The 18,450-nt window shown below is 53.0% G+C and overlaps 1 protein-coding gene across 1 annotated transcript in view; it reads left to right on the top strand.

Moving 5' to 3' along the window:
• Nucleotides 1-1,659: 1,659 nt before the first annotated feature.
• Nucleotides 1,660-18,450, top strand: part of ITGA11 (integrin subunit alpha 11) — a gene marked incomplete at both ends in the record, with an annotated part of 43,610 nt that continues 26,819 nt past the window's right edge. Inside the window, 2 exons of the mRNA XM_080626765.1 lie at nucleotides 1,660-1,711; nucleotides 9,185-9,296. Of these exons, the coding sequence (XP_080482891.1) occupies nucleotides 1,660-1,711; nucleotides 9,185-9,296 (164 nt within the window). The remainder of the gene's footprint in view (nucleotides 1,712-9,184; nucleotides 9,297-18,450) is intronic.

The following is an 18,450-nucleotide window of genomic DNA, read 5'->3' as shown; positions in this document are numbered from 1 at the left end:
GTGCAAACAAGCTACAGAGCATCCGCATCCCTGCGCTGCTTTGGATCTCGGTGCTGCTTTGATCCCTGTTCCAGACACGTCCCCTCCCGCCCACAGACCCCAAACATGTATTTCCAGGAGGAAAGAGGGGAGAATGAAAAGGAATTGGATCTTCCAGACACTCTGTGTCATCCAAGAGCGTCTCGAGCGGAGCTGATCCCCCTCCTGCAGACCCCAAACTGTCTGACAGGCACTTGGTGTTTGGATCCATCCCAAAACATCTTTGTTCTTGGCTGGGTGGGAAGGGGGGAACAGTCCCCATCGGTGACCTTTGCTTGTTCTTCTGCTTCCAGGGGAGGAGAGCTGGCACCATGGTGGTGAATGCAGCCGGCAGAGCACGCTGGCTTTGCCTTACTGCTGGCTGGGAGGTTGGTCTCACTGAGCTTTATCACTGCAGGCAGCACCTGCACGTGGAGATGCTCCCATCCACAAACATGACTTGTGCTGGATGGTGGGTAGGGAAGGACCTCCTAGGTCATATCTACTGCATGAAAACTAACCAAAGACTGGATTTAGCTTTTATGCCTGGAAAAAGCAGCAGCAAGGTGCTGGATGGTCCCCACTGGAGCCACCCTGGCTGGGCTGTGTGGATGGTCTGTGCGTGCTCGGGGCTGTGTCCCAACCCCAAAGCCATGCTGGGAGCTGGGCTCCTGCTAGAGCTGCCTCCCAGGCATCTCTTCCAAAGGGTGTCCCCAGCCTGAGGAGGAAGAGAATGGAGGGAGAAAGTCTCACCCTGGGAATGCTGATGTACTTTGTGTGCTTTCATAGGTTTGTGTTGGAAGGGACCTCAAAGCTTCTCCAGCTCCAACCCCTGCCACGGGAAGGGACCCCTTCCACTGGAGCAGCTTGCTCCAAGCCCCTGTGTCCAACCTGGCCTTGAACACTGCCAGGGATGGGGCAGCCACAGCTTCTCTGGGCACCCTGGGCCAGCGCCTCAGCACCTTCGCAGGGAAGAGCTTCCACCTAATTCCTGCTCCTTTGCTGTCTGCTTCCCAGCAGGGCTGTCCTGGATGCTTGTGCAAGCAAAGACATTCTTGTGTCTGGGTAGGTGCTAAGAAAGGAAATGTTGTGACCAGTTCCCCCAGCACTGCAGGGCCCTGCAGCATCACAGCAGCCTCCTTGGTGCTGTGGGTACCGGCGCCCCTCTTTTCCACCCCACCTGTGGCATCTGTACAGAGGTGGCACCAAAGCAGATGTGGTATCCAAGCAGAGGTGGCATCAAGCAGAAGTAGCACCGAACAACCGTCAGTGATCCCCTGCAGACCTTCCATCACCAAGTCCCCATTGGGGTGCAGGGTTCCAGGGGACCCCAGAGGGGTGCTGCAGGGAGAAGACCGGGGTGATGCCATGGGCCTGAAGTTCCCAGCTGGCACAGCCCTGCTGGGGAGCTGATCTCTAAAGGGTGCTGTGTCCGTCCAAAGCCTGTCCCCTCTCCCGTCCTCTCCTGCTGTACCTCCTACAAGTTTCGCTTGTCCCTCCCACTCCCTCCCAATGCTCGCCTTCTGTCAGGGAGCCGGGAAAGGCTGGGATAAGGAAAGGGCTCTGTGAGTGAGGCTACCAGTCTGGCTGGCTGCCTCCCGCGGATGCTCGGGGCCGGGGAGCAGGGCAGCCGGCTTTCCCATGGACCTCCCCAGCGGGATGCTCCTCGCCTGCTCCCTCTGCCTCCTGCCTGGTAAGTGCCTGCTCCCCTTCCTGCGCCCACGCCGATTCCTAGGACAAGGGGAAAGAATCTGGAATAACTTCTGCTTGTTTGGGAAAGGTGCTGTAGGAAGCCCAGGGTTAATAAGGGTGTTGGAAAACTCTTCCCAAGGGAGTTGAAAGGGATGGAGACCTTTGGACTCTCCAGGAATGAGCGGGCAGCTCCGCATCCTCCCAGCCCCCACCTCGGCTGGGCTGCAGTTAGAGCAGGATTAGTCCATGTTTTTCTTAAACATCAGATGGTGGGGGAATAAAATCCCCCCCGTAACTCCAGACCCTTTTACCTAGACTTAACTTTCGTGCCCCACAAGTGGCTTGGCCCTTGGCACACGAGGGGGGCTGCGCAAAACACGATTGTTTGGGGTTAAATAAGTTAAAGAGGAGGTTTCAGGCAAGCCTTTGGTTTCAGGAGGCTGCAGCTTCCCCCCATACGTGCGGGACGAGCCCTGCCAGGGGCTGGGATGGGAACGGGGGGGATTTAATGCTGCTTCCTGGCCCCTCGCCGGCGCGTTTGGGCTCTGTCCCTGCAGAAAGAGCCTGCCCAGCAGCGGTCATTGCTGCTGCAATTCCATCTGGCACCCTCCTGCACGCAGCCCGGGCTCCGAGCAGCCAGGCTGGGACTGCTCAGTGCTGGAAAGCAGGGGAAAAATCGCTTTTCCCCATTACCAGGAGCCCTGCCACCGGCTCACGCCTCCCCGCTGCCCGGCTCCGAGCATCCCGACGGAAAAGCGCGCCAGGGCGGTTTCTTTCCTTGTTTCTCTCCCTTTCCCCCCCTTTCTAATTGCGCTGCTGCCGCATCCTTTAAAGCAAGCCGCAGCCGAGCCGCCTTCCTTTGCTTAATAGGGACCATGTGTGCGCCCTGCATGGCGGCAGCGGGCGCGGGGCTGCCTGCGTGGAGCTCCGGCACGGCCCCGGCCGTGCTTACGTGGGCTACCGAGCCCAAGGGGTGAACCACCTTAAGGGGATGCTGCTCCGAGATGTGTGATGGGCACTGCGGGGAGCTGGGGCATGTGGCAAATTGGCAGCTCCATGTGAGCGTTTCTGCCCATGGGTTTTGCTGTGTGTGGTTCTATCCACCGGGATTTCTATCCATGGATGTTTCAGCCCATGCTGTTCCTGCTTGTTCGTAGAGCAGCCAGCAACGGCAGTGCTGCTGAAGCAAACGTGAGCCATGTGCTGGCAAAAAGGGTTCATGCTTCCAGTGCTCCATGGTGGTCCCCGGACTAGGTTATATTGTGGCTATGGATTGATGCATTTTGATGCGGAGTAACACTGGGGTTTTGCTACCTGGAGTAAAAGGAAGTTTGTGCAGTGTGTGATACCCTGCCATGGGCTGACCTGAGGGTACCAGGTTGGGATGTGCGTCCTTGGGGATGGTCCATTTGATGTGCCTGTGCTGGTGCAAACCCTCAGGTGCTTCACCCAAGGTGTCCCTAAACTTCAGGTCAAGCCAGTTCCCCTTCCTCAAGGCTTTGGTGCAGGCAGGGTGCAGTTCTAGGCTGAAAGCGGGGGAGCCCAGCCAAGGGATGCTGGGCCATGGCTTGTTGAATTAAACACCTTCAGTGGCAGCAGATGGACTCATTGCTCGTTGGCACTACAGCTTCCAGAAGGATCCAGGGAGGATGAGCTGAGATAGAACCATAAAATGGTTTGGGTTGGAAGAAGCCTTAAAGCTCATTTAATTCCTGAGAGGAAGGGACATTTTCCACTGGACCAGGCTGCTCCAACCCCCATCCAGCCTGGCCTGGAAGCTGCTCTAAGGTCTCCCCTTCAGGAGCCTTCTCTTCTCCAGGCTGACCCAGCCCAGCTCTCTCAGCCTGGCTGCAGAGCAGAGCTGCTCCAGCCCCTGCAGCATCCCTGTGGCCTTCTCTGGATTTGTGATAACTTCCTTTGTGTCAGACCGTGCATCTGTTTTCCTTCACTGGTCCAGTTTTCCAGAGGAGGTAGCTGGCTCCATCCCTCTCTAAAGGGTCACCAATTCATAAAACCATCATGCTGGCTCCATAGGGCACATTTGGGATTGTCCAGGTGGGTTCCCAAGGGATCCAGGCTTTGATGGTGGCTTTCATTTGGGTGGCTGCACAGCCACAACAGTGGGGCTGAGTGGAACCCCATCTATCAGTTGTCCATACACTAGCCAGGGAAGGTCTCATAAACAACCCCTGAGGTACATGGGGTCCTGAGAAGCCAAGCCCCCCCCATTCCTTCCACAGCCTATCACTTTCCTGGGGTCTCCCTGGGAAAAGGGCAGTCAGAGACCTGCCCCTATTTATTCCTGATGCCATTGGCGTTATCACCAGGGAATGCGCTGCAAGTGAATAATCAGCACGTTCCTTAGGGCTGTAAAACGTGGCCATCACCCAGCTCCTCCCCAGCTTTTGGGGGCCAGAAAGCTGGAGTTATGGCAGCACAAGGTACTGCTGTAGCTGACGCCCCGGGGCTGTTTGTCAGGGATGCTGTGGGTAACCAGGAATGTTACAACACACAAGCCGGTGATGACTGATCCTCTGTTCATCCTCAGTATTCCCTGGCTCTCCATCCACCGCTGCAGCAGCCACCAAACCCTGGGTTGTTTCCTAATAGCTGATGACAAACGCTGGCTTTGAGATAACGACCTGGAGAGGAATCTGGTGCTTTCAGCATCTCATTCAGCTTCAGAGCGGTTAAAGCTAGACGGAAACAAGGACACATTGCCCTCCTTGCTCCTCCTCGGGGCTTGATGGCCTTTGCCCGTATACTCTCTATGAAGCTTAAAGATTTTCCAGATAAGCTAAATATTTCCATCTTCAGAAAAGAAAAGGTAAAGTGCATGGTTGTAGAGGAGGTTCTGATACCACCAGAGCCTATGTGGTGGTGGGGATGCGGTCAGCCCAGCACTGGGTGGCCAGCAGCACCCCCAGTGATGCTGAGGATGCAGGGATCACAGTGGCGATGCTGGGGTCCGTGGACATGCTGCCCCATTGCAGAGGTCACCTCTCCTCTGTGGGCTTGAGCAATGAGGGTGGAATCAGGAGCAAGAACAGCGAGGAGAGTTTCAAAGTGCCAGACAGAGCTGCTTGACCCTGGCATGCTCCAGGTCTTTGGCAAATCATAGGATCCCAGCCTGGTTTGTGTTGGAAGGGACCTTAAAGCCCATCCAGCTCCAACCCCTGCCACGGGCAGGGACACCTTCCACTGGAGCAGCTTGCTCCAAGCCCCTGTGTCCAACCTGGCCTTGAACACTGCCAGGGATGGGGCAGCCACAGCTTCTCTGGGCACCCTGTGCCAGCGCCTCAGCACCCTCACAGGGAAGAGCTTCTGCCTTATCTCCAGCCTGAATTTCCCCAGTTTCAGTCTGAACCCATCACCGCTTGTCCTATCGCTACAGACCTTGATGAAAATTCCCTCTCCAGCATCCCTGTAGCCCCCTTCAGATACTGGAAGATAATTCAGCAGAGGAGCCCATGCCGATCCGGATACAGGTTCTTACGGGCTGGACTCACCCACAGCCTTTGAGATGCTTCTCCCCACCATACCATTGCCTCTTTCCAGAAACTGTGAACGTGGTGGAGGCCAGTGAACAGGCTGGGTTTGCACAATGCAGTCAAACACACTTCCTTGCACTCAAAACACAGAGAAGGAAATTCTTGCAGCAGCTTCACTGCCTGGCTCGCATCTTCTTAAATCATTAAGTTTTGGAGCTAAAGCCCCAGGCATCTCATGGCAGCAGAATACAGGCTTGGGCCATCACAGCAAGCACCACCAGGATGTGTTACAGCACCTTCGTAGAGTCCCTTTGGAGAGGTGAATCCCATTGCCTGCCCAAAGGATACAGGCAGAGGTATGGGCAGCAGGATGGCACTGGGGCTCTGAGAGCATCCCCATCCTGGGGGTTTCCCTTACAGGGAGGACTTATTTTTACCCTTCCTGGCAGGAGAGGTGCCGTTTATTCCAGTATTGTTCCCCAAATGTGTTTTGTTCTTTTCTCCTTAGTATTTGACCTGACAAGAATCAAAAGCTTGGACTCGACAGAAGCTCCAGCTCGGAAGGGAGGTCTTGGAGCCTTCCTGCCTTGGCAGCCTCGCAAGCAAAGCATGTGGCTTCTGGTCACTTAGTTATGACAGTGATGTCACTGGTGACAAGAAGATGAGGCTCGGCTCTTGGGGCTGCTCAATCTCCCTGACAACCTCTCAAAAAGCTCCCATTTCTTGAAACCCATTTAAATATCCTCTGATTATTTATTTCCTTTCCCTTTCTGTACCCGCATCCAGCAGCTTCCTGAAATCCCTCCCCTCTGTATCCAGCGCCTGGCAGCTTTCTTCCAGTTCATTTTGCTTTTCCAGCCACACCAGCTCTCCTGGTCCCTGCTACCTGCTGCATCCCTACCTGGGATGCTGCAGCACAATGAGTGGCACCAGCCCCTTGCAGCCCTTCTCCCTGCTCCCCCTGGTTCAGACACATTTGCACTTTATGAAGCATTCCTGCTATTTATTTGGGGGTTTGTGTTGCTTTTCATGACCAGACTGGCTGCACAATGGTGTCCTAATGCAAGGAGCCATGGGATGGGGGTCCCCAGCTTGTCCCAGTGCTCCCACTGCTTGGGGGCTCTGCAGTGCAAAACCTCTGCTGAATGCAACAAGAATCAGAACCAAACCCATCACATCCTCTTTGACACTTGCTCTGCATCCAAGTGGTGATGCCTCTGCGTTACCTGGAATTGAACCTTGCTTGATATATAAAGATAAAGATATATATAGATATATAAAGGTAGATAAAGATATATAAAGATATTGATATATAAAGATATGGGGTACATAAACCCAAACGACCCCCCTCTTCCAGGCAGGTCTAGGGTGCCACCCCATGCTCTCAGCATCCCCATGACCTTCTCATCCCTCCCTTTACCCATCACTCCTCTCAATGGCTGGTCCTGGCCTCTGCATCTCCGGTGGGTAACAGTTAACTGGGAGGAGGTTTGAGTTTGTTTTGTGATGTTAAATCAGGTCAATGTACCACAGAATGTGCTGGCTCCCATCCGCGCCTCCTTCCCCTCCCTGCTTTCTAGAGTTTCCTCTGTTTGTAGGATCTCAAAGCTCCTTACCTCAGCGTTCCTTGGCCACGCTCCGCACTTCTCTGCTCATGGAGCCAGTGCTGCAGATTTGGACTGCAAAAGTCGGGTTTATCCTGAACATTCCTGCCTATCAAAACAATTCCCATTCTGAATTCTTCTGCCTGGGAAGCGCCATTCCCAGCCTCTCCTGTTGACAGCCCCTTTATACTCCTATAAATACCAAATGTGATCCTTCTGCTGCTTTTAAAGCTGTCCTCAAGGAGGATGCTAAGATATTTCATTGGCACGAACCACCTACCAGCTACTCTCTGCCCAAAGGTGTGTGAACATCCAGGATACCCTGGCTATCATATCCCTCCCCGCATCTCCCACATGGTCCTCCTGGGCCATGTCCCTCTATGCTTATCAAAGCCAGGGAGGAAATAACATTAAGATAAAACCCCATCATCTCCTTATAGAGGCTGTGAAGTGTTTGCACCCATGGAGGGTTGAGGTATGCTGCTGGCCTGAGCAAAGCGTGTGGGTCTCTGGATAAAGATATGCACTGGGTATCATGGGCTGATACCTATGGGCTGTGGGATGCAGACCATGGGATATTATAGAATCCTGGACTGGTTTGTGTTGGAAGGGACCTCAAAGCTCCTCCAGCCCCAACCCCTGCCACAGGCAGGGACCCCTTCCACTGGAGCAGGTTGTTCCAAGCCCCTGTGTCCAACCTGGCCTTGAACACTGCCAGGGATGGGGCAGCCACAGCTTCTCTGGGCTGCAGCAGTTTGCATCCACCAGGACTAGAGGCAATGCAGAGCTGGAGCTCCTTGGCACAGATACTGCTCTTCCCCCTGCCCAGGGCTGGTCTTTGCCCCCACCAGTTTCTCTGTGAATGCACCCATGGAAGCTGTGGCCATGATTTGGGCAGCTCCTGCACCCATGGGTAGGCAAAGGGGCATCTCCAGCAGCCCCAAAGCATCCTGGCCCTGGGTCCAGCTCCTGGCAGAGGAAGGAGAATCCAGACCAATCCCCCAGGATTTGCTCCCTGGCAAGCAACTTGCTCTTGGAGCTGTCAGAGGGCAGGAGGGTGCTCTCCTCTCCTCTCCTCTCCTCTCCTCTCCTCTCCTCTCCTCTCCTCTCCTCTCCTCTCCTCTCCTCTCCTCTCCTCTCCTCTCCTCTCCTCTCCTCTTCTCTCCTCTCCTCCCCATGCCTGTCCTTGAATCCCTGGCTTCACCTGATTCCCTTTTACAGCAGCCCAGAGGAAAAACACCTTCTTCCTTTATATCATGGTTTATCACCCTTCATCAAGATGGGGTAAAACCAGAGACACCCTTTTGCCCTGGTAGCAGGCAGGCTAGGGAAGGGTGGTCAGTAGGTCGAGAGAGGTCCTCCTTCCCCTCTACTCTGCCCTGGTGAGACCACATCTGGAATATTGTGTCCAGTTCTTGGCCCCTCAGTTCAAGAAGGACAGGGACCTGCTGGAGAGAGTCCAGCGCAGGGCAACTAAGATGATGAAGGGAGTGGAGCATCTCCCTTATGAGGAAAGGCTGAGGGAGCTGGGTCTCTATAGTTTGGAGAAGAGGAGACTGAGGGGTGACCTTATTAGTGTATATAAATATATAAAGGGGGAGTGTCACGAGGATGGAGCCAGGCTCTTCTCAGTGGCAAACAATGATAGGACAAGGGGTAATGGGTACAAACTGGAACACAAGAGGTTCCACTTAAACTTGAGAAGAAACTTCTTCTCAGTGAGGGTGACGGAACACTGGAACAGGCTGCCCAGGGAGGTTGTGGAGTCTCCTTCTCTGGAGACATTCAAAACCCGCCTGGACACATTCCTGTGTAACCTTATCTAGGTGTTCCTGCTCTGGCAGGGGGATTGGACTAGATGATCTATTGAGGTCCCTTCCAATCTCTAACATACTGTGATACTGTGATGCCTCCAGGGCTTGCACAGCTGAGGTCTCTAAACCCTATAATTGAACCTGCTTAAAGCTGCAGCTTTGGGATAGCTGCTTCTGGAGTGCTCAGTGCTGGAGAGAGGAGTGCTGGGTGCCTGCAGGTCTTGCATCTTCTTCTCCATCAGGGCTGGCTGTGGGGATACCATAGCATGGAGCTGCTGTGATGGAGTACAACCACCCCTGTTTCATGTAGGATGCTCCTGGGGCTCATTGTGCGATTGGTGGGAGCAGCATTCCCAGGATGGTTGGAGTTGGAGGCACTTCTGGAGGTCACCCATTCCAAGCCCTGCTCAAGCAGGCTGTCCAGGGCTGTGTCCAGTGGGGGTTTGGCTATCTCCATGGATGGACACTGCTAGCCTCTTGGGTCAGTATCTGACCACAGTGGAAAGGGGTTTTCGCTTCCCATCACAGCACTTTGACTGACAGGATCCTCCTTTCCTCTTGCCAGGGTTCACTGACACCTTCAACATCGACACCAAGAGACCCAAAATCATAGCTGGCTCCAAGGAAGCGTATTTTGGCTACACGGTGCAGCAGCATGACATCGGAGGGAAGAAATGGTAAGTGAGCTCTGCGCTGGGCTCTGGAGAGGGGGGGATCTAAAGCAACCTACCCAGAACATTGGAATTCTCCTTCTGCTCCATCTAACCACCAGTCTGGGGTAGGCAGTGCTGCTGCTTGGAGGGAAACTGAGGTTTGCTCTTGGTGATGCTGGTGCCACAGAATAGAAGCACTTTTCCTTTTGAAAACAGGAGGTTTATATGGGGGATAATGGTGTGGTTTGTATCTGATGGTGTGTGGATGGAGGGTGCTGTGCTGTGGCAGGTGCTGTGCATGGGGCTTTGCTCCAGGCAGGTCCATGGTTCCCAGGGCCCCTTGGCCTCCAGTGCTTGCTGGAAACCCATCTGGGTTTTGGGTCGAGGCCATCCCCTTTAATACAGTTTCCACCGAGGAGCCGTGGTCTGCAGAAGCGCTCAGACCTGCCCGTGTCCATCAGGAGCACGGGATGGGACTTGGATGGGCTTTGCTCAGGTTTTGGGTTTCGTGGCAGGTTTTGCTCTGCGCCAGGGCTGGAGGATCCTGCACAGATGTTGGCAGGGACCCTCGGTGCTCTGCAGGAGCACATCTGGATGCTGCAGGGATGGGGGCAGCTCAAAACCCCATCAAATTCCCTGCAACTCGATGACAGCGGAGCTGAAGGATCTGCCCTATGGGTGGATGACAGCAAACATGGGATCAGTGCAGATGGATACCCCTGAAACTCAAACCTCAGACCTGTGCTGATCTTTGCTGGTGGGGGCACAGGGATGGACCCTGTCCTGTGTCTTCAAGCTGAGCTATTTCACTGCAAAGAGGAGCAGGGAGGTTTGGTTTAACCTTGGTCTCCTCAGCTGCCATCAGCATGGCCTGCTCACTGCTTCCCTAAAGGAAGGTTGGGGCCAGCAGCCCAGGCACGCTGTGGTGAGCCTTTCCACTGGCTCTGAGCCCCAGCTTCCCACAAGGATTGTGTGCTTTTCCCAAATGGTCCCGTGCATGCAGTTAATGGGGTGATGCTGATGCTGTGGGCGCTGTCTGAGCTCCAGTGTCCCCACTGCATCCCAGAGAGCTGTTTGTAATTAAACCTGTGCTGATGTTTCCGCTCTCTGGGTCACTGTTTCCTTCCAGCAGAGACCTGAGTTAACATTCATAAAGCTGTGAATGGTGGGATAAGGCTCAGCTTCCCACTGGGAACGTGTGCTCTGGGATAGGCTGGGAAGGGAGGAGGTTGCCTGCGGTGCAGCCCATGAAGCTACCTCTGTCCCATTGCAGATATGGGTCCTGAGGAGGTATTTTAACACCCAGCATCCCCTCTGAGGTTCAGACTCACATCTGTGTGATGGTGATGCTCAAGACCAAGCACCGGGTTGCTCATGGCCAGGCTGAGTCTCCCCAGAAGCATGACCATGCCAGGTGCCAGAGCATCCTTGCTAGGCCATTGGGTTCAGTGCCTGCCCAGGCTGGTTTTGCTGCTCTGCAGAGATTTCCACTCAAAGTGAGCTCTCTGAGGGAAAGGCCCTATGGAGATGGGTGGAAAACACCCACTTTTTACTATTTTCAGCCCAATTTTAGTTATAGGTGCTCTTTTAAACATGATCCTGGCTGTGCCCTGGCAGAGGGACTGCAATTCCTCTTCTATCTGGGGGCTCTTATGCCTTTTTTGCCCTCATGCCACCATCACTGATGGGCTGGTCAAGCACTGGGGACCAGGAAAGGGAGGGGTTTTCCTCCTTTCCCAGCAGGACACTGGAGCAAAGACCCTCTCTGGTTCATTTTGGTCCTTTCACATCTCTCCTGCCAGCACCAGGCAGGACCCAGCTGTAGTTTTCTCTTCTGTTGGTTCCTCTGCATGAGGGAAGGGGATGTTCTCTGCACGGAGTGAGTGTGTCCATGCGTAAGTACAGCGTCTTTTTGAATGTGCAATTATGCCATACAAGATGTCTATTAAATACGTGTCCACAGTTAAAAATGAAGCCACGGTGACTCACTCTGGTTAAAGGATAAATGACTGAGCAAACAAAGCATCTATAGCATAAACCAAGGGAGTACAGACTGAGCAGGGTAATAGCCCTGCTGAGCCTCAGCCAACCCCAGGAGCTGGCAGGAAGAATGGAGATGCAAAGATGAAACTCCAGTTGCTGGTAGAAGCCAGAGGAGCATCGTTCAATATCATCCCAGAGGAGCTCAACAAAGCCTTTTGTAATGCAGAGGAGCTAAATGGTTATCTCAGGAGGGGTTCCTATAGGAGTGATGGTTACAACAACGTGCAGAGACCCAGCTGCCAAATACCAAATGTGGAATCTGAAGACTTTGGAACCTATCTTTCGGTCTGAGTCTTTTAAAGCTGCTTTTGGCTAGCGGGGATGGCTTTAGATGGGTTTCAAAGCAGCTTATACACACACACACACACACACACACATATATATATATGTATGTGTGTGTGTAAAGACATATTTGAGTGTATACAAGCTCATATATCATATTCTCCAGGTGTATTTTTAGTTGTGACTATGTCCCTTTTTCTAACCTGTTGATGAAGGAGCCAAGTCATTTGCACATGGGGGCTGTAAGTGCAACCCCAATAGTGGAAAATCTGGGAGGAAAGAATTCGGATTATTAAACTCCAGGGGGAAAGAAGTTTGGAATACACTGCTCAGAAGGCTCATCAGTTCAAGGGGTGGCTTTTCTCTGCCCCACATCTTCCAGAGCAGCAAGAGGCTTTCAGACTTCTCTCTCAACGCATTCTCTCCCTCTTTCATTAAGCTGGAGGTGCCTTCTCCAAGTATGTGAATGGAAAGAATGACAAGAGCCTGCTGAAATTCATCCTAATGAGAAGAGTAGCTCCATACAGCAGCAGTCGGGCAGCGGCTGCCCTGCTCTGGGGTGCTCCTGGTGTCGGCAGTGCGAGTGGTACCCACATTATGCGGTCTGAGCATCCTCGACGAGCACCATGGGTGAAACCTGGGGGAAGTGGGAGCTCTCTGTCTCGGCAAAGTGGCCTGGCAGGAGTTCTGGTTGAAGGAAATTGAGTTACTATAAGAGCAGAGATGATGCTGGTGTTGACCTGAAGTGGTGAAGCCTCTGCCCCAAGTCTTGCCTTGTTTCATGTCATTATGGGGGCATTTAAGGTGTGAATCACATCAGTCCAGGAAGGCTTATTGCTGTAGATGGATGTATTTGAGCAAAATAAATGTGTTCAATCATGCAAAGAGTTTCCACAAGTGGGATGCATGTCCCTCAAATGTGGAAGCTCCCATCTCCATGTGTGCTCTTCTCATGCTGCTCATGGGTGTTTGTGGCCAACAAACTGTAATCCCATGGATTTGGGAGAAAAATCCAGAATCAGGGGAAAAAAGGTAAAAAAGTCCGCTCCATTTTCACCTCCTCTCCCAGTTGCTTTTCTCAATTGCTTCAAATCACCCCATAAGCAGGAACTGTGTCACTCCCTAAGGAAGGACAAAAGAACCCATTCGCTACACCCACATGTGCACAGGAGGACACACCAGCCACTGCCCTCAGCAGTTCGTTGCCACCAGTTACCCCAGTACAGAAGCAGGAGAGGGAAAGGAGCCTGGGGTTCAGGTTGTGCCTCCATGGAGCAGAGAGCAGCATCTGTGATGCTCCATGCAGAGAGTGCTGGAACTTCTGCCCTGTGCTGGCTTGTGGATCTGTGGATCGAAAGCTTCCAGCTATGTGAAAAATGAAGCTTGAGGAGAACTGGCTGTGGAAGGAAAACCCTGGGAATAAACAGCCATTAGCCTTCAGAAGCTGTAAAACTAATAAACACAGCATTCCCAAGCTGGCTGTGGCTGGGCCTTCACTGATGCTGCAGGCGAGGTGGCAGGGCTGCGGAGCCAATGGGCTTCAAGGGATGCAGGCCCAGTGTTTGGGATGCTGGATGCTCTCTAGGTACTCTCACCATCCTGAGCTCATGTCTAGTGCTGTCCTCACCCTGCTTTGCAACAAAGGGATGCAAAAGAGAGGTCCCCTTGAACTCCTCCACGCACAGCTCCCCACTGCCCTCAGCAAGAGCTCATCCTTGCAAGGCTAACCCCATCCAAGGGTGCCTGGGAAGAGGCATCCTCCTGAGCCCCATGCCCACAGCTCCTCCAGGCACAGACATTACGTTTCCACTCTGAGCCTGGCCAAAGGGAAAAAAGAGGAGAGAGAACAGAGAGAAATCTGCTCGGTGGATTGAAGGCTATAATTGTGCTGATCTGGAAAAACAGTTAGAGGTTTGCTATTTCCCTACTACTGCGAGCAGCTTTCTTGGCTCCTGTTCTCCTGTGGTTTGGCCAGTACCCGAGCGCCTGGATTATTTTGGTGGAAGGGTACATAACTGCAGAGCATTCCTCCGGCACAGGGATAATGTCTGCTCCCAGCTCTCCCTCCCACCATGCCAGGGCTGCAGGCAGGGGCTGCCCGCAGGGTGTGGGGTGCTCCAGCAGCCTACCCCATCTCCTGTGCTCAGAATTGTCCCTTCTTTGGGACAATATGGCCTTTTTATCCCATAAACCCCATAGGCTTTGTTACAGCATCACTGGGCTCTTTGGGACTGCCTTGCCTGGCACCTTCCCAGGGTGTCTTCGAGGACACGGGACATCTGACATCCCTGCAGCAGGTCCTCCTGGCCATAAAGCCCTGTGGTTATCACAGGCTCCGGGGCTGGTTTGCATCAGCTGCAAGGTTGGGCCCTTTCGTTTCTTTTATGTGCTTTTAGAAAACATTTGATCTACTCAAAAAATAGATGTGGTCCCGTGTTACTCACTGCAGGGCTCACAGGAGGACATCCCCTTGCAGGCAAACCAACACTCAGCCTGTTACAAACCAAGAAGAGGAAGGAAAAGGTTTGCCACCCCATCCAGCAAGAAAGCAAAACTGCACTTGGTGTTCTTGTTCCCAAGGGATCTGATGGGTGCCACGTGCAGAAATGGGGATTTGGGCTACACAGCAAATCCAGCAGTGGAGAGCAGCTGCTCAGGGAGACCTTAGAGCAGCTCCAGTGCCTAAAGGGGCTGCAGGAAACCTGGAGAGGGGCTTGGGACAAGGGCCTGTAGGGACAGGCCAAGGGGAATGGCTTGAACCTGCCAGAGGGGAGACTGAGATGAGCTCTTAGGCAGAAGCTCTTCCCTGTGAGGGTGCTGAGGCGCTGGCCCAGGGTGCCCAGAGAAGCTGTGGCTGCCCCATCCCTGGCAGTGTTCAAGGCCAGGTTGGTTCCGTGATTCCTGGGCTCCCAAACATCCCAGCAGCGTCTCTATCCTGCCTGCCCCCTGCAAAGGGGGGGAGGTTTCCTCTGTCTTAACCCTGTGGGCTTACCAGAGGCTTTCCCAAACCTCTGATTCCCTAACCTGCCTTTGCTTGCTGTGATGCACCGGTGGGCTTTCCCCTTTGAGATGCACCAGGATTTTGAGGAAGAGCTGGGGAAGACCCACTAAGGCCAAGTCCTTGGATCACAGAGGAAAACTGCCTCCTTGGTGTTTTCTAAGGCATCCTCATTGCACCATAGCATTAGCATCCATTCACCAGTGCCCTTATTGTAGTGAGGCTGGAGGTGGATGGACACTGAGTCCTGCTGTGCCACCACAATATACGCGAGCTGCTCACTTAGGTTCTCTATGGAGGCAGAGGGTCTTGGTCCTTCCCAGCCCATGTTATTTACCCATTAAAAGGCCTTTGCAACCACATCTTCATTATTTAGAGCTTGGGGGCCTTGGTGCCCAGTCCAGGGCAGCTGGATTGAGCTGTGACATTGGAGCTAGTGACCCAACAGTGCCTCCCATGCAGAAATCCATGGGTGGGGGGCCCCCCAGACACTGTTAACTGGTGATAATGGGTGACCGGGGAAAGCAAGAGGCACCAGGCAAGAACCAGAGCCACAGACCAGCATTTGCTTTGGAAACCTGCAGGAGGAAGCCAAAGAACACACGAGTCCTGAGGAACATGTGCAGCCTACAGCGAACATGGAGCAGCAAATCCCTGCACCGCACTGGAAACCCACGGCCAGGCCAAGAATCACTGAGAGGCCTCGCCTGTAAACACCTCTTTATTGCAATAGCCCTAAGTACAAGGGAAAAAATTACAGCAGGAAAACCAAGCAAGTATCATTGCTGCTGACCACAGCATGCTGCGAGCTCCTCAGACGTGTACTGCAGCAGCATCAGACGCTATTTTAAGGAGAACGCCAGTGATTTTGCTCACTGGGATGCTGCAGCATCAAGCAGGGCTCAGATCCTGCTTGTGCCCATGTCCTGGTGCTGGGTCCCCTCGGGGCCGTTCCCATGACGTGGCTGTTTGGTGTGGAGGGAGATGGTTCCCCAGGTCCTGCCCGGACACGGGAGGGGTTTGCAGACGTGCTGTGGGAATGGGATGTGTAATTAGGAGCATCATTCCCGGCTTGCATGGCCGCAGGGGAAATTGCAGTCGTGTTTGTGTTTCGCTTTGCAATGAGAGGGTTTGTCCTAAAGCAGGAGGAACACTGATCAGCCTTTGAAAGAATAACAACCAAGGGTGCTCGGGAGCATCAGTGGCAGATGGGCACCTTCTGCAGGCAGAGAAACCCCCTAAACCACCCCAGATGGGGATGGAGCACTGCAGTGCTAGGTTGTCTATGAGGTTGTCTATTAAGTACTTAGTAGATGGTCTGTTAAGGTTGTCTAAGTGTTCAAGGCCAGGTTGGATGAGGCTTGGAGCAAGCTGCTCTAGTGGAAGGTGTCCTTGCCCGTGGCAGGGGGTTGGAACCGGATGAGCTTTAAGGTCCCTTCCAACCCGAAGCATCCCATGATTCTATTGACTGGGGTAATACATGCAGGCTGGGAGTGAGCGATGGGCTCTAATGCCCACCAGCAGCTCTGTCCTGCATGGCCCTGCTCCTCAGCAGAGCTGTCTCTTGTTTAAAGATGAAAAATTGACCCGAGGTTGGTCAAATGATTTGCCAGAGGCTGCACAGAAAGATGCTGTCAGCCCAAGGGCTCGTTTTCAGGTCCCACATCCTCCTGTGCCCCTTCTCATTGCCTCTGCCACTGTTTCAGCCTCTCCTTGGAATCCCACTAAGGGGTTTTTTTTCCATCAATGTGGAGAAAAACCCTTCAAGGTCCATTCCTCCATCACACTGCCTCCAAGGAGCTCCGATCCCGGTTAAAGTTTTCCATAGCTGAGCCCTCCCTTTCCTGAACCTCCCGAATCACTTCTTCATCCAGTTCCATCTTGACTAAATTAACTGCAAGTGAATTTGCCTTACAGGAGATTAAGTGTCCCATTGATTGAAAAATCCTGTGAAAAGTATAGCAGCGTCTCCATTCCTTCCCTAATCCCTGCGTTCCCGGATCACCAGCGAGACATACCTTCCTCTCCTGATTTCTTTCCATTTAATCAAAATAACTTAAGGCTCAAAATGAGCTTTTCAACGTCTCCTCAATGCACCCAGGGAGCCTGATGTGCCAGGGGAGGGTGATTCCATTCGAAAGTCAGGAATTTGCTGGATGCAGAAAGGTTGAGGGGTCTCTGCGGGATGCTCAGGTTGGGGTATGGGATCATCACGCGTATGGGGCAAGGGGCTGAGCTATGTCTGAGCAAAGATGCTGGTTAACATAGCCCTGGCGGGAGAAAGGGCTGGGAAAAGCCAACAGCACTTAAAGGGCAACGGGTAGAAACTAGCAATTGATGCAGTAGAGAATAATAAATGAAGATAAATAGGGATGGAATAACAGAAGCAGAACCAGAGCCAGGCCTGTCGGTTGGATGGTGGGATGCTGGGGATGGGCACATCCTTTTGACTCAGCGCAGGAGCCTGGGGGTACATCCATGGATTCTGCAGGGATGAACCCTGCAGCAGATTTCCCAGGGAAACTCTGGCTTCTCCCTCATTGATGCCTTCAAATCAGGATGGATGTTTTTCTAGGAGACGTGCTCCAGCCAAACATCATTTATCAGGTTCGTTACCAAGATAACTGCATGAATTAGCATCTGTGACACAGGGAATTTCACCGGATCATGTTTTGACTAAGAGAAAACCCCCAATAACTCAATCAGTGCGAGCTGCTGTGATTTTAATTGTCGCAGACGCTGAAGCACGGCAGCAGCTCGGGTTGTGTGCTGCACACGCTGCTCACGTGTAACAAACCCCCTTCAACCAGTGCTAAAAAGAGATGCAAATTGAGTTTAACACATCATTTCGATGTTTGCAGCCCGGGCAGGGCACCAGCAGCAGGCCCCAGCATGGGGGCTTTGCTTGCAAAGCAGAAGCTGGGTTTCCGCCTCGCTGGCTGTGCTGAGGCTCCTCGAGTATTTCCACCAACAGCCTGGTTTTCCTTATTCCTCTTGTTTTTCCCAGATGAAAGTTAAAAATACATCCTCAGACATGTTGCTCTGAGCAGTCTGTGCCTATTGCATTTAATCCCCTCTTCTATTTTGCTTTTGTTGTCCCCATACGGAGTGCATGAAAACGAAGGCGAGGGCGGGCTTGTTTGGTTCTTATTTGCTTTCAAGGCTTCATTTATTAGCCAAGCCATGACGCAAGGGCCGGCTGCTGCAGAGGCTTTGCTTGTTTAGCATCAGGCTGTGGCTGATGGGGGGATTGTCACCCTCTGGGGAGATGTGGGGTGACCCAAGGGTGTGTGGGGAGGAGGAGAGCGGGGATGAAGCAGGGCTCCCCGCTGCAGTGAGATGCTGTGATTGGATTTGGGTGATTCGGAATGGAATTTTTCCTTTTAACAGAAAAACAACATTTAGAGCACAGATTTACAAACCACAAAGTGAAGGAAATGGTTTGCAAGCAGGCCTGTGAGCTGGTGAGCAGAGCAGCATCTCTGACAGCCCACTTTGGGGACCACTCACAGCATCCTTGTGACCGGCACCTTTCAAACAGCTGGAAAAGCCTCTTCCCGAGCTGCCAAGTTTCCATGAGAATTTGACAGCTTCAGCTAATTAATCACTTAAACTTAACTGGAAAGGGAAAACAATTCCATTGTCTTTGGGAGACAAGAATTCTGGTTTCATGAGCTCCACATTGCTGGCAGCGGCTGCAAATAGTTGGGCTGTCTTTGAGCTCCCAGCCCTGACGTGGGGCTGGGAACTGGGGGAATGCGGTTTGCCCTCGTCACCGTCTCACATCTGGATGAGATGCTTCCACCTAATAACAGCTGGTGTTCAGGAATGTTTATTTATAGGAAGTGTGATAAT

Source organism: Psittacula echo (assembly GCF_963264785.1).
Source record: "Psittacula echo genome assembly, chromosome: 10".
Taxonomy (NCBI): Eukaryota; Metazoa; Chordata; class Aves; order Psittaciformes; family Psittacidae; genus Psittacula; species Psittacula echo.
The sequence above is the reverse complement of the archived record's forward strand: the minus strand, read 5'-3'. Positions and strand labels throughout refer to the sequence as shown.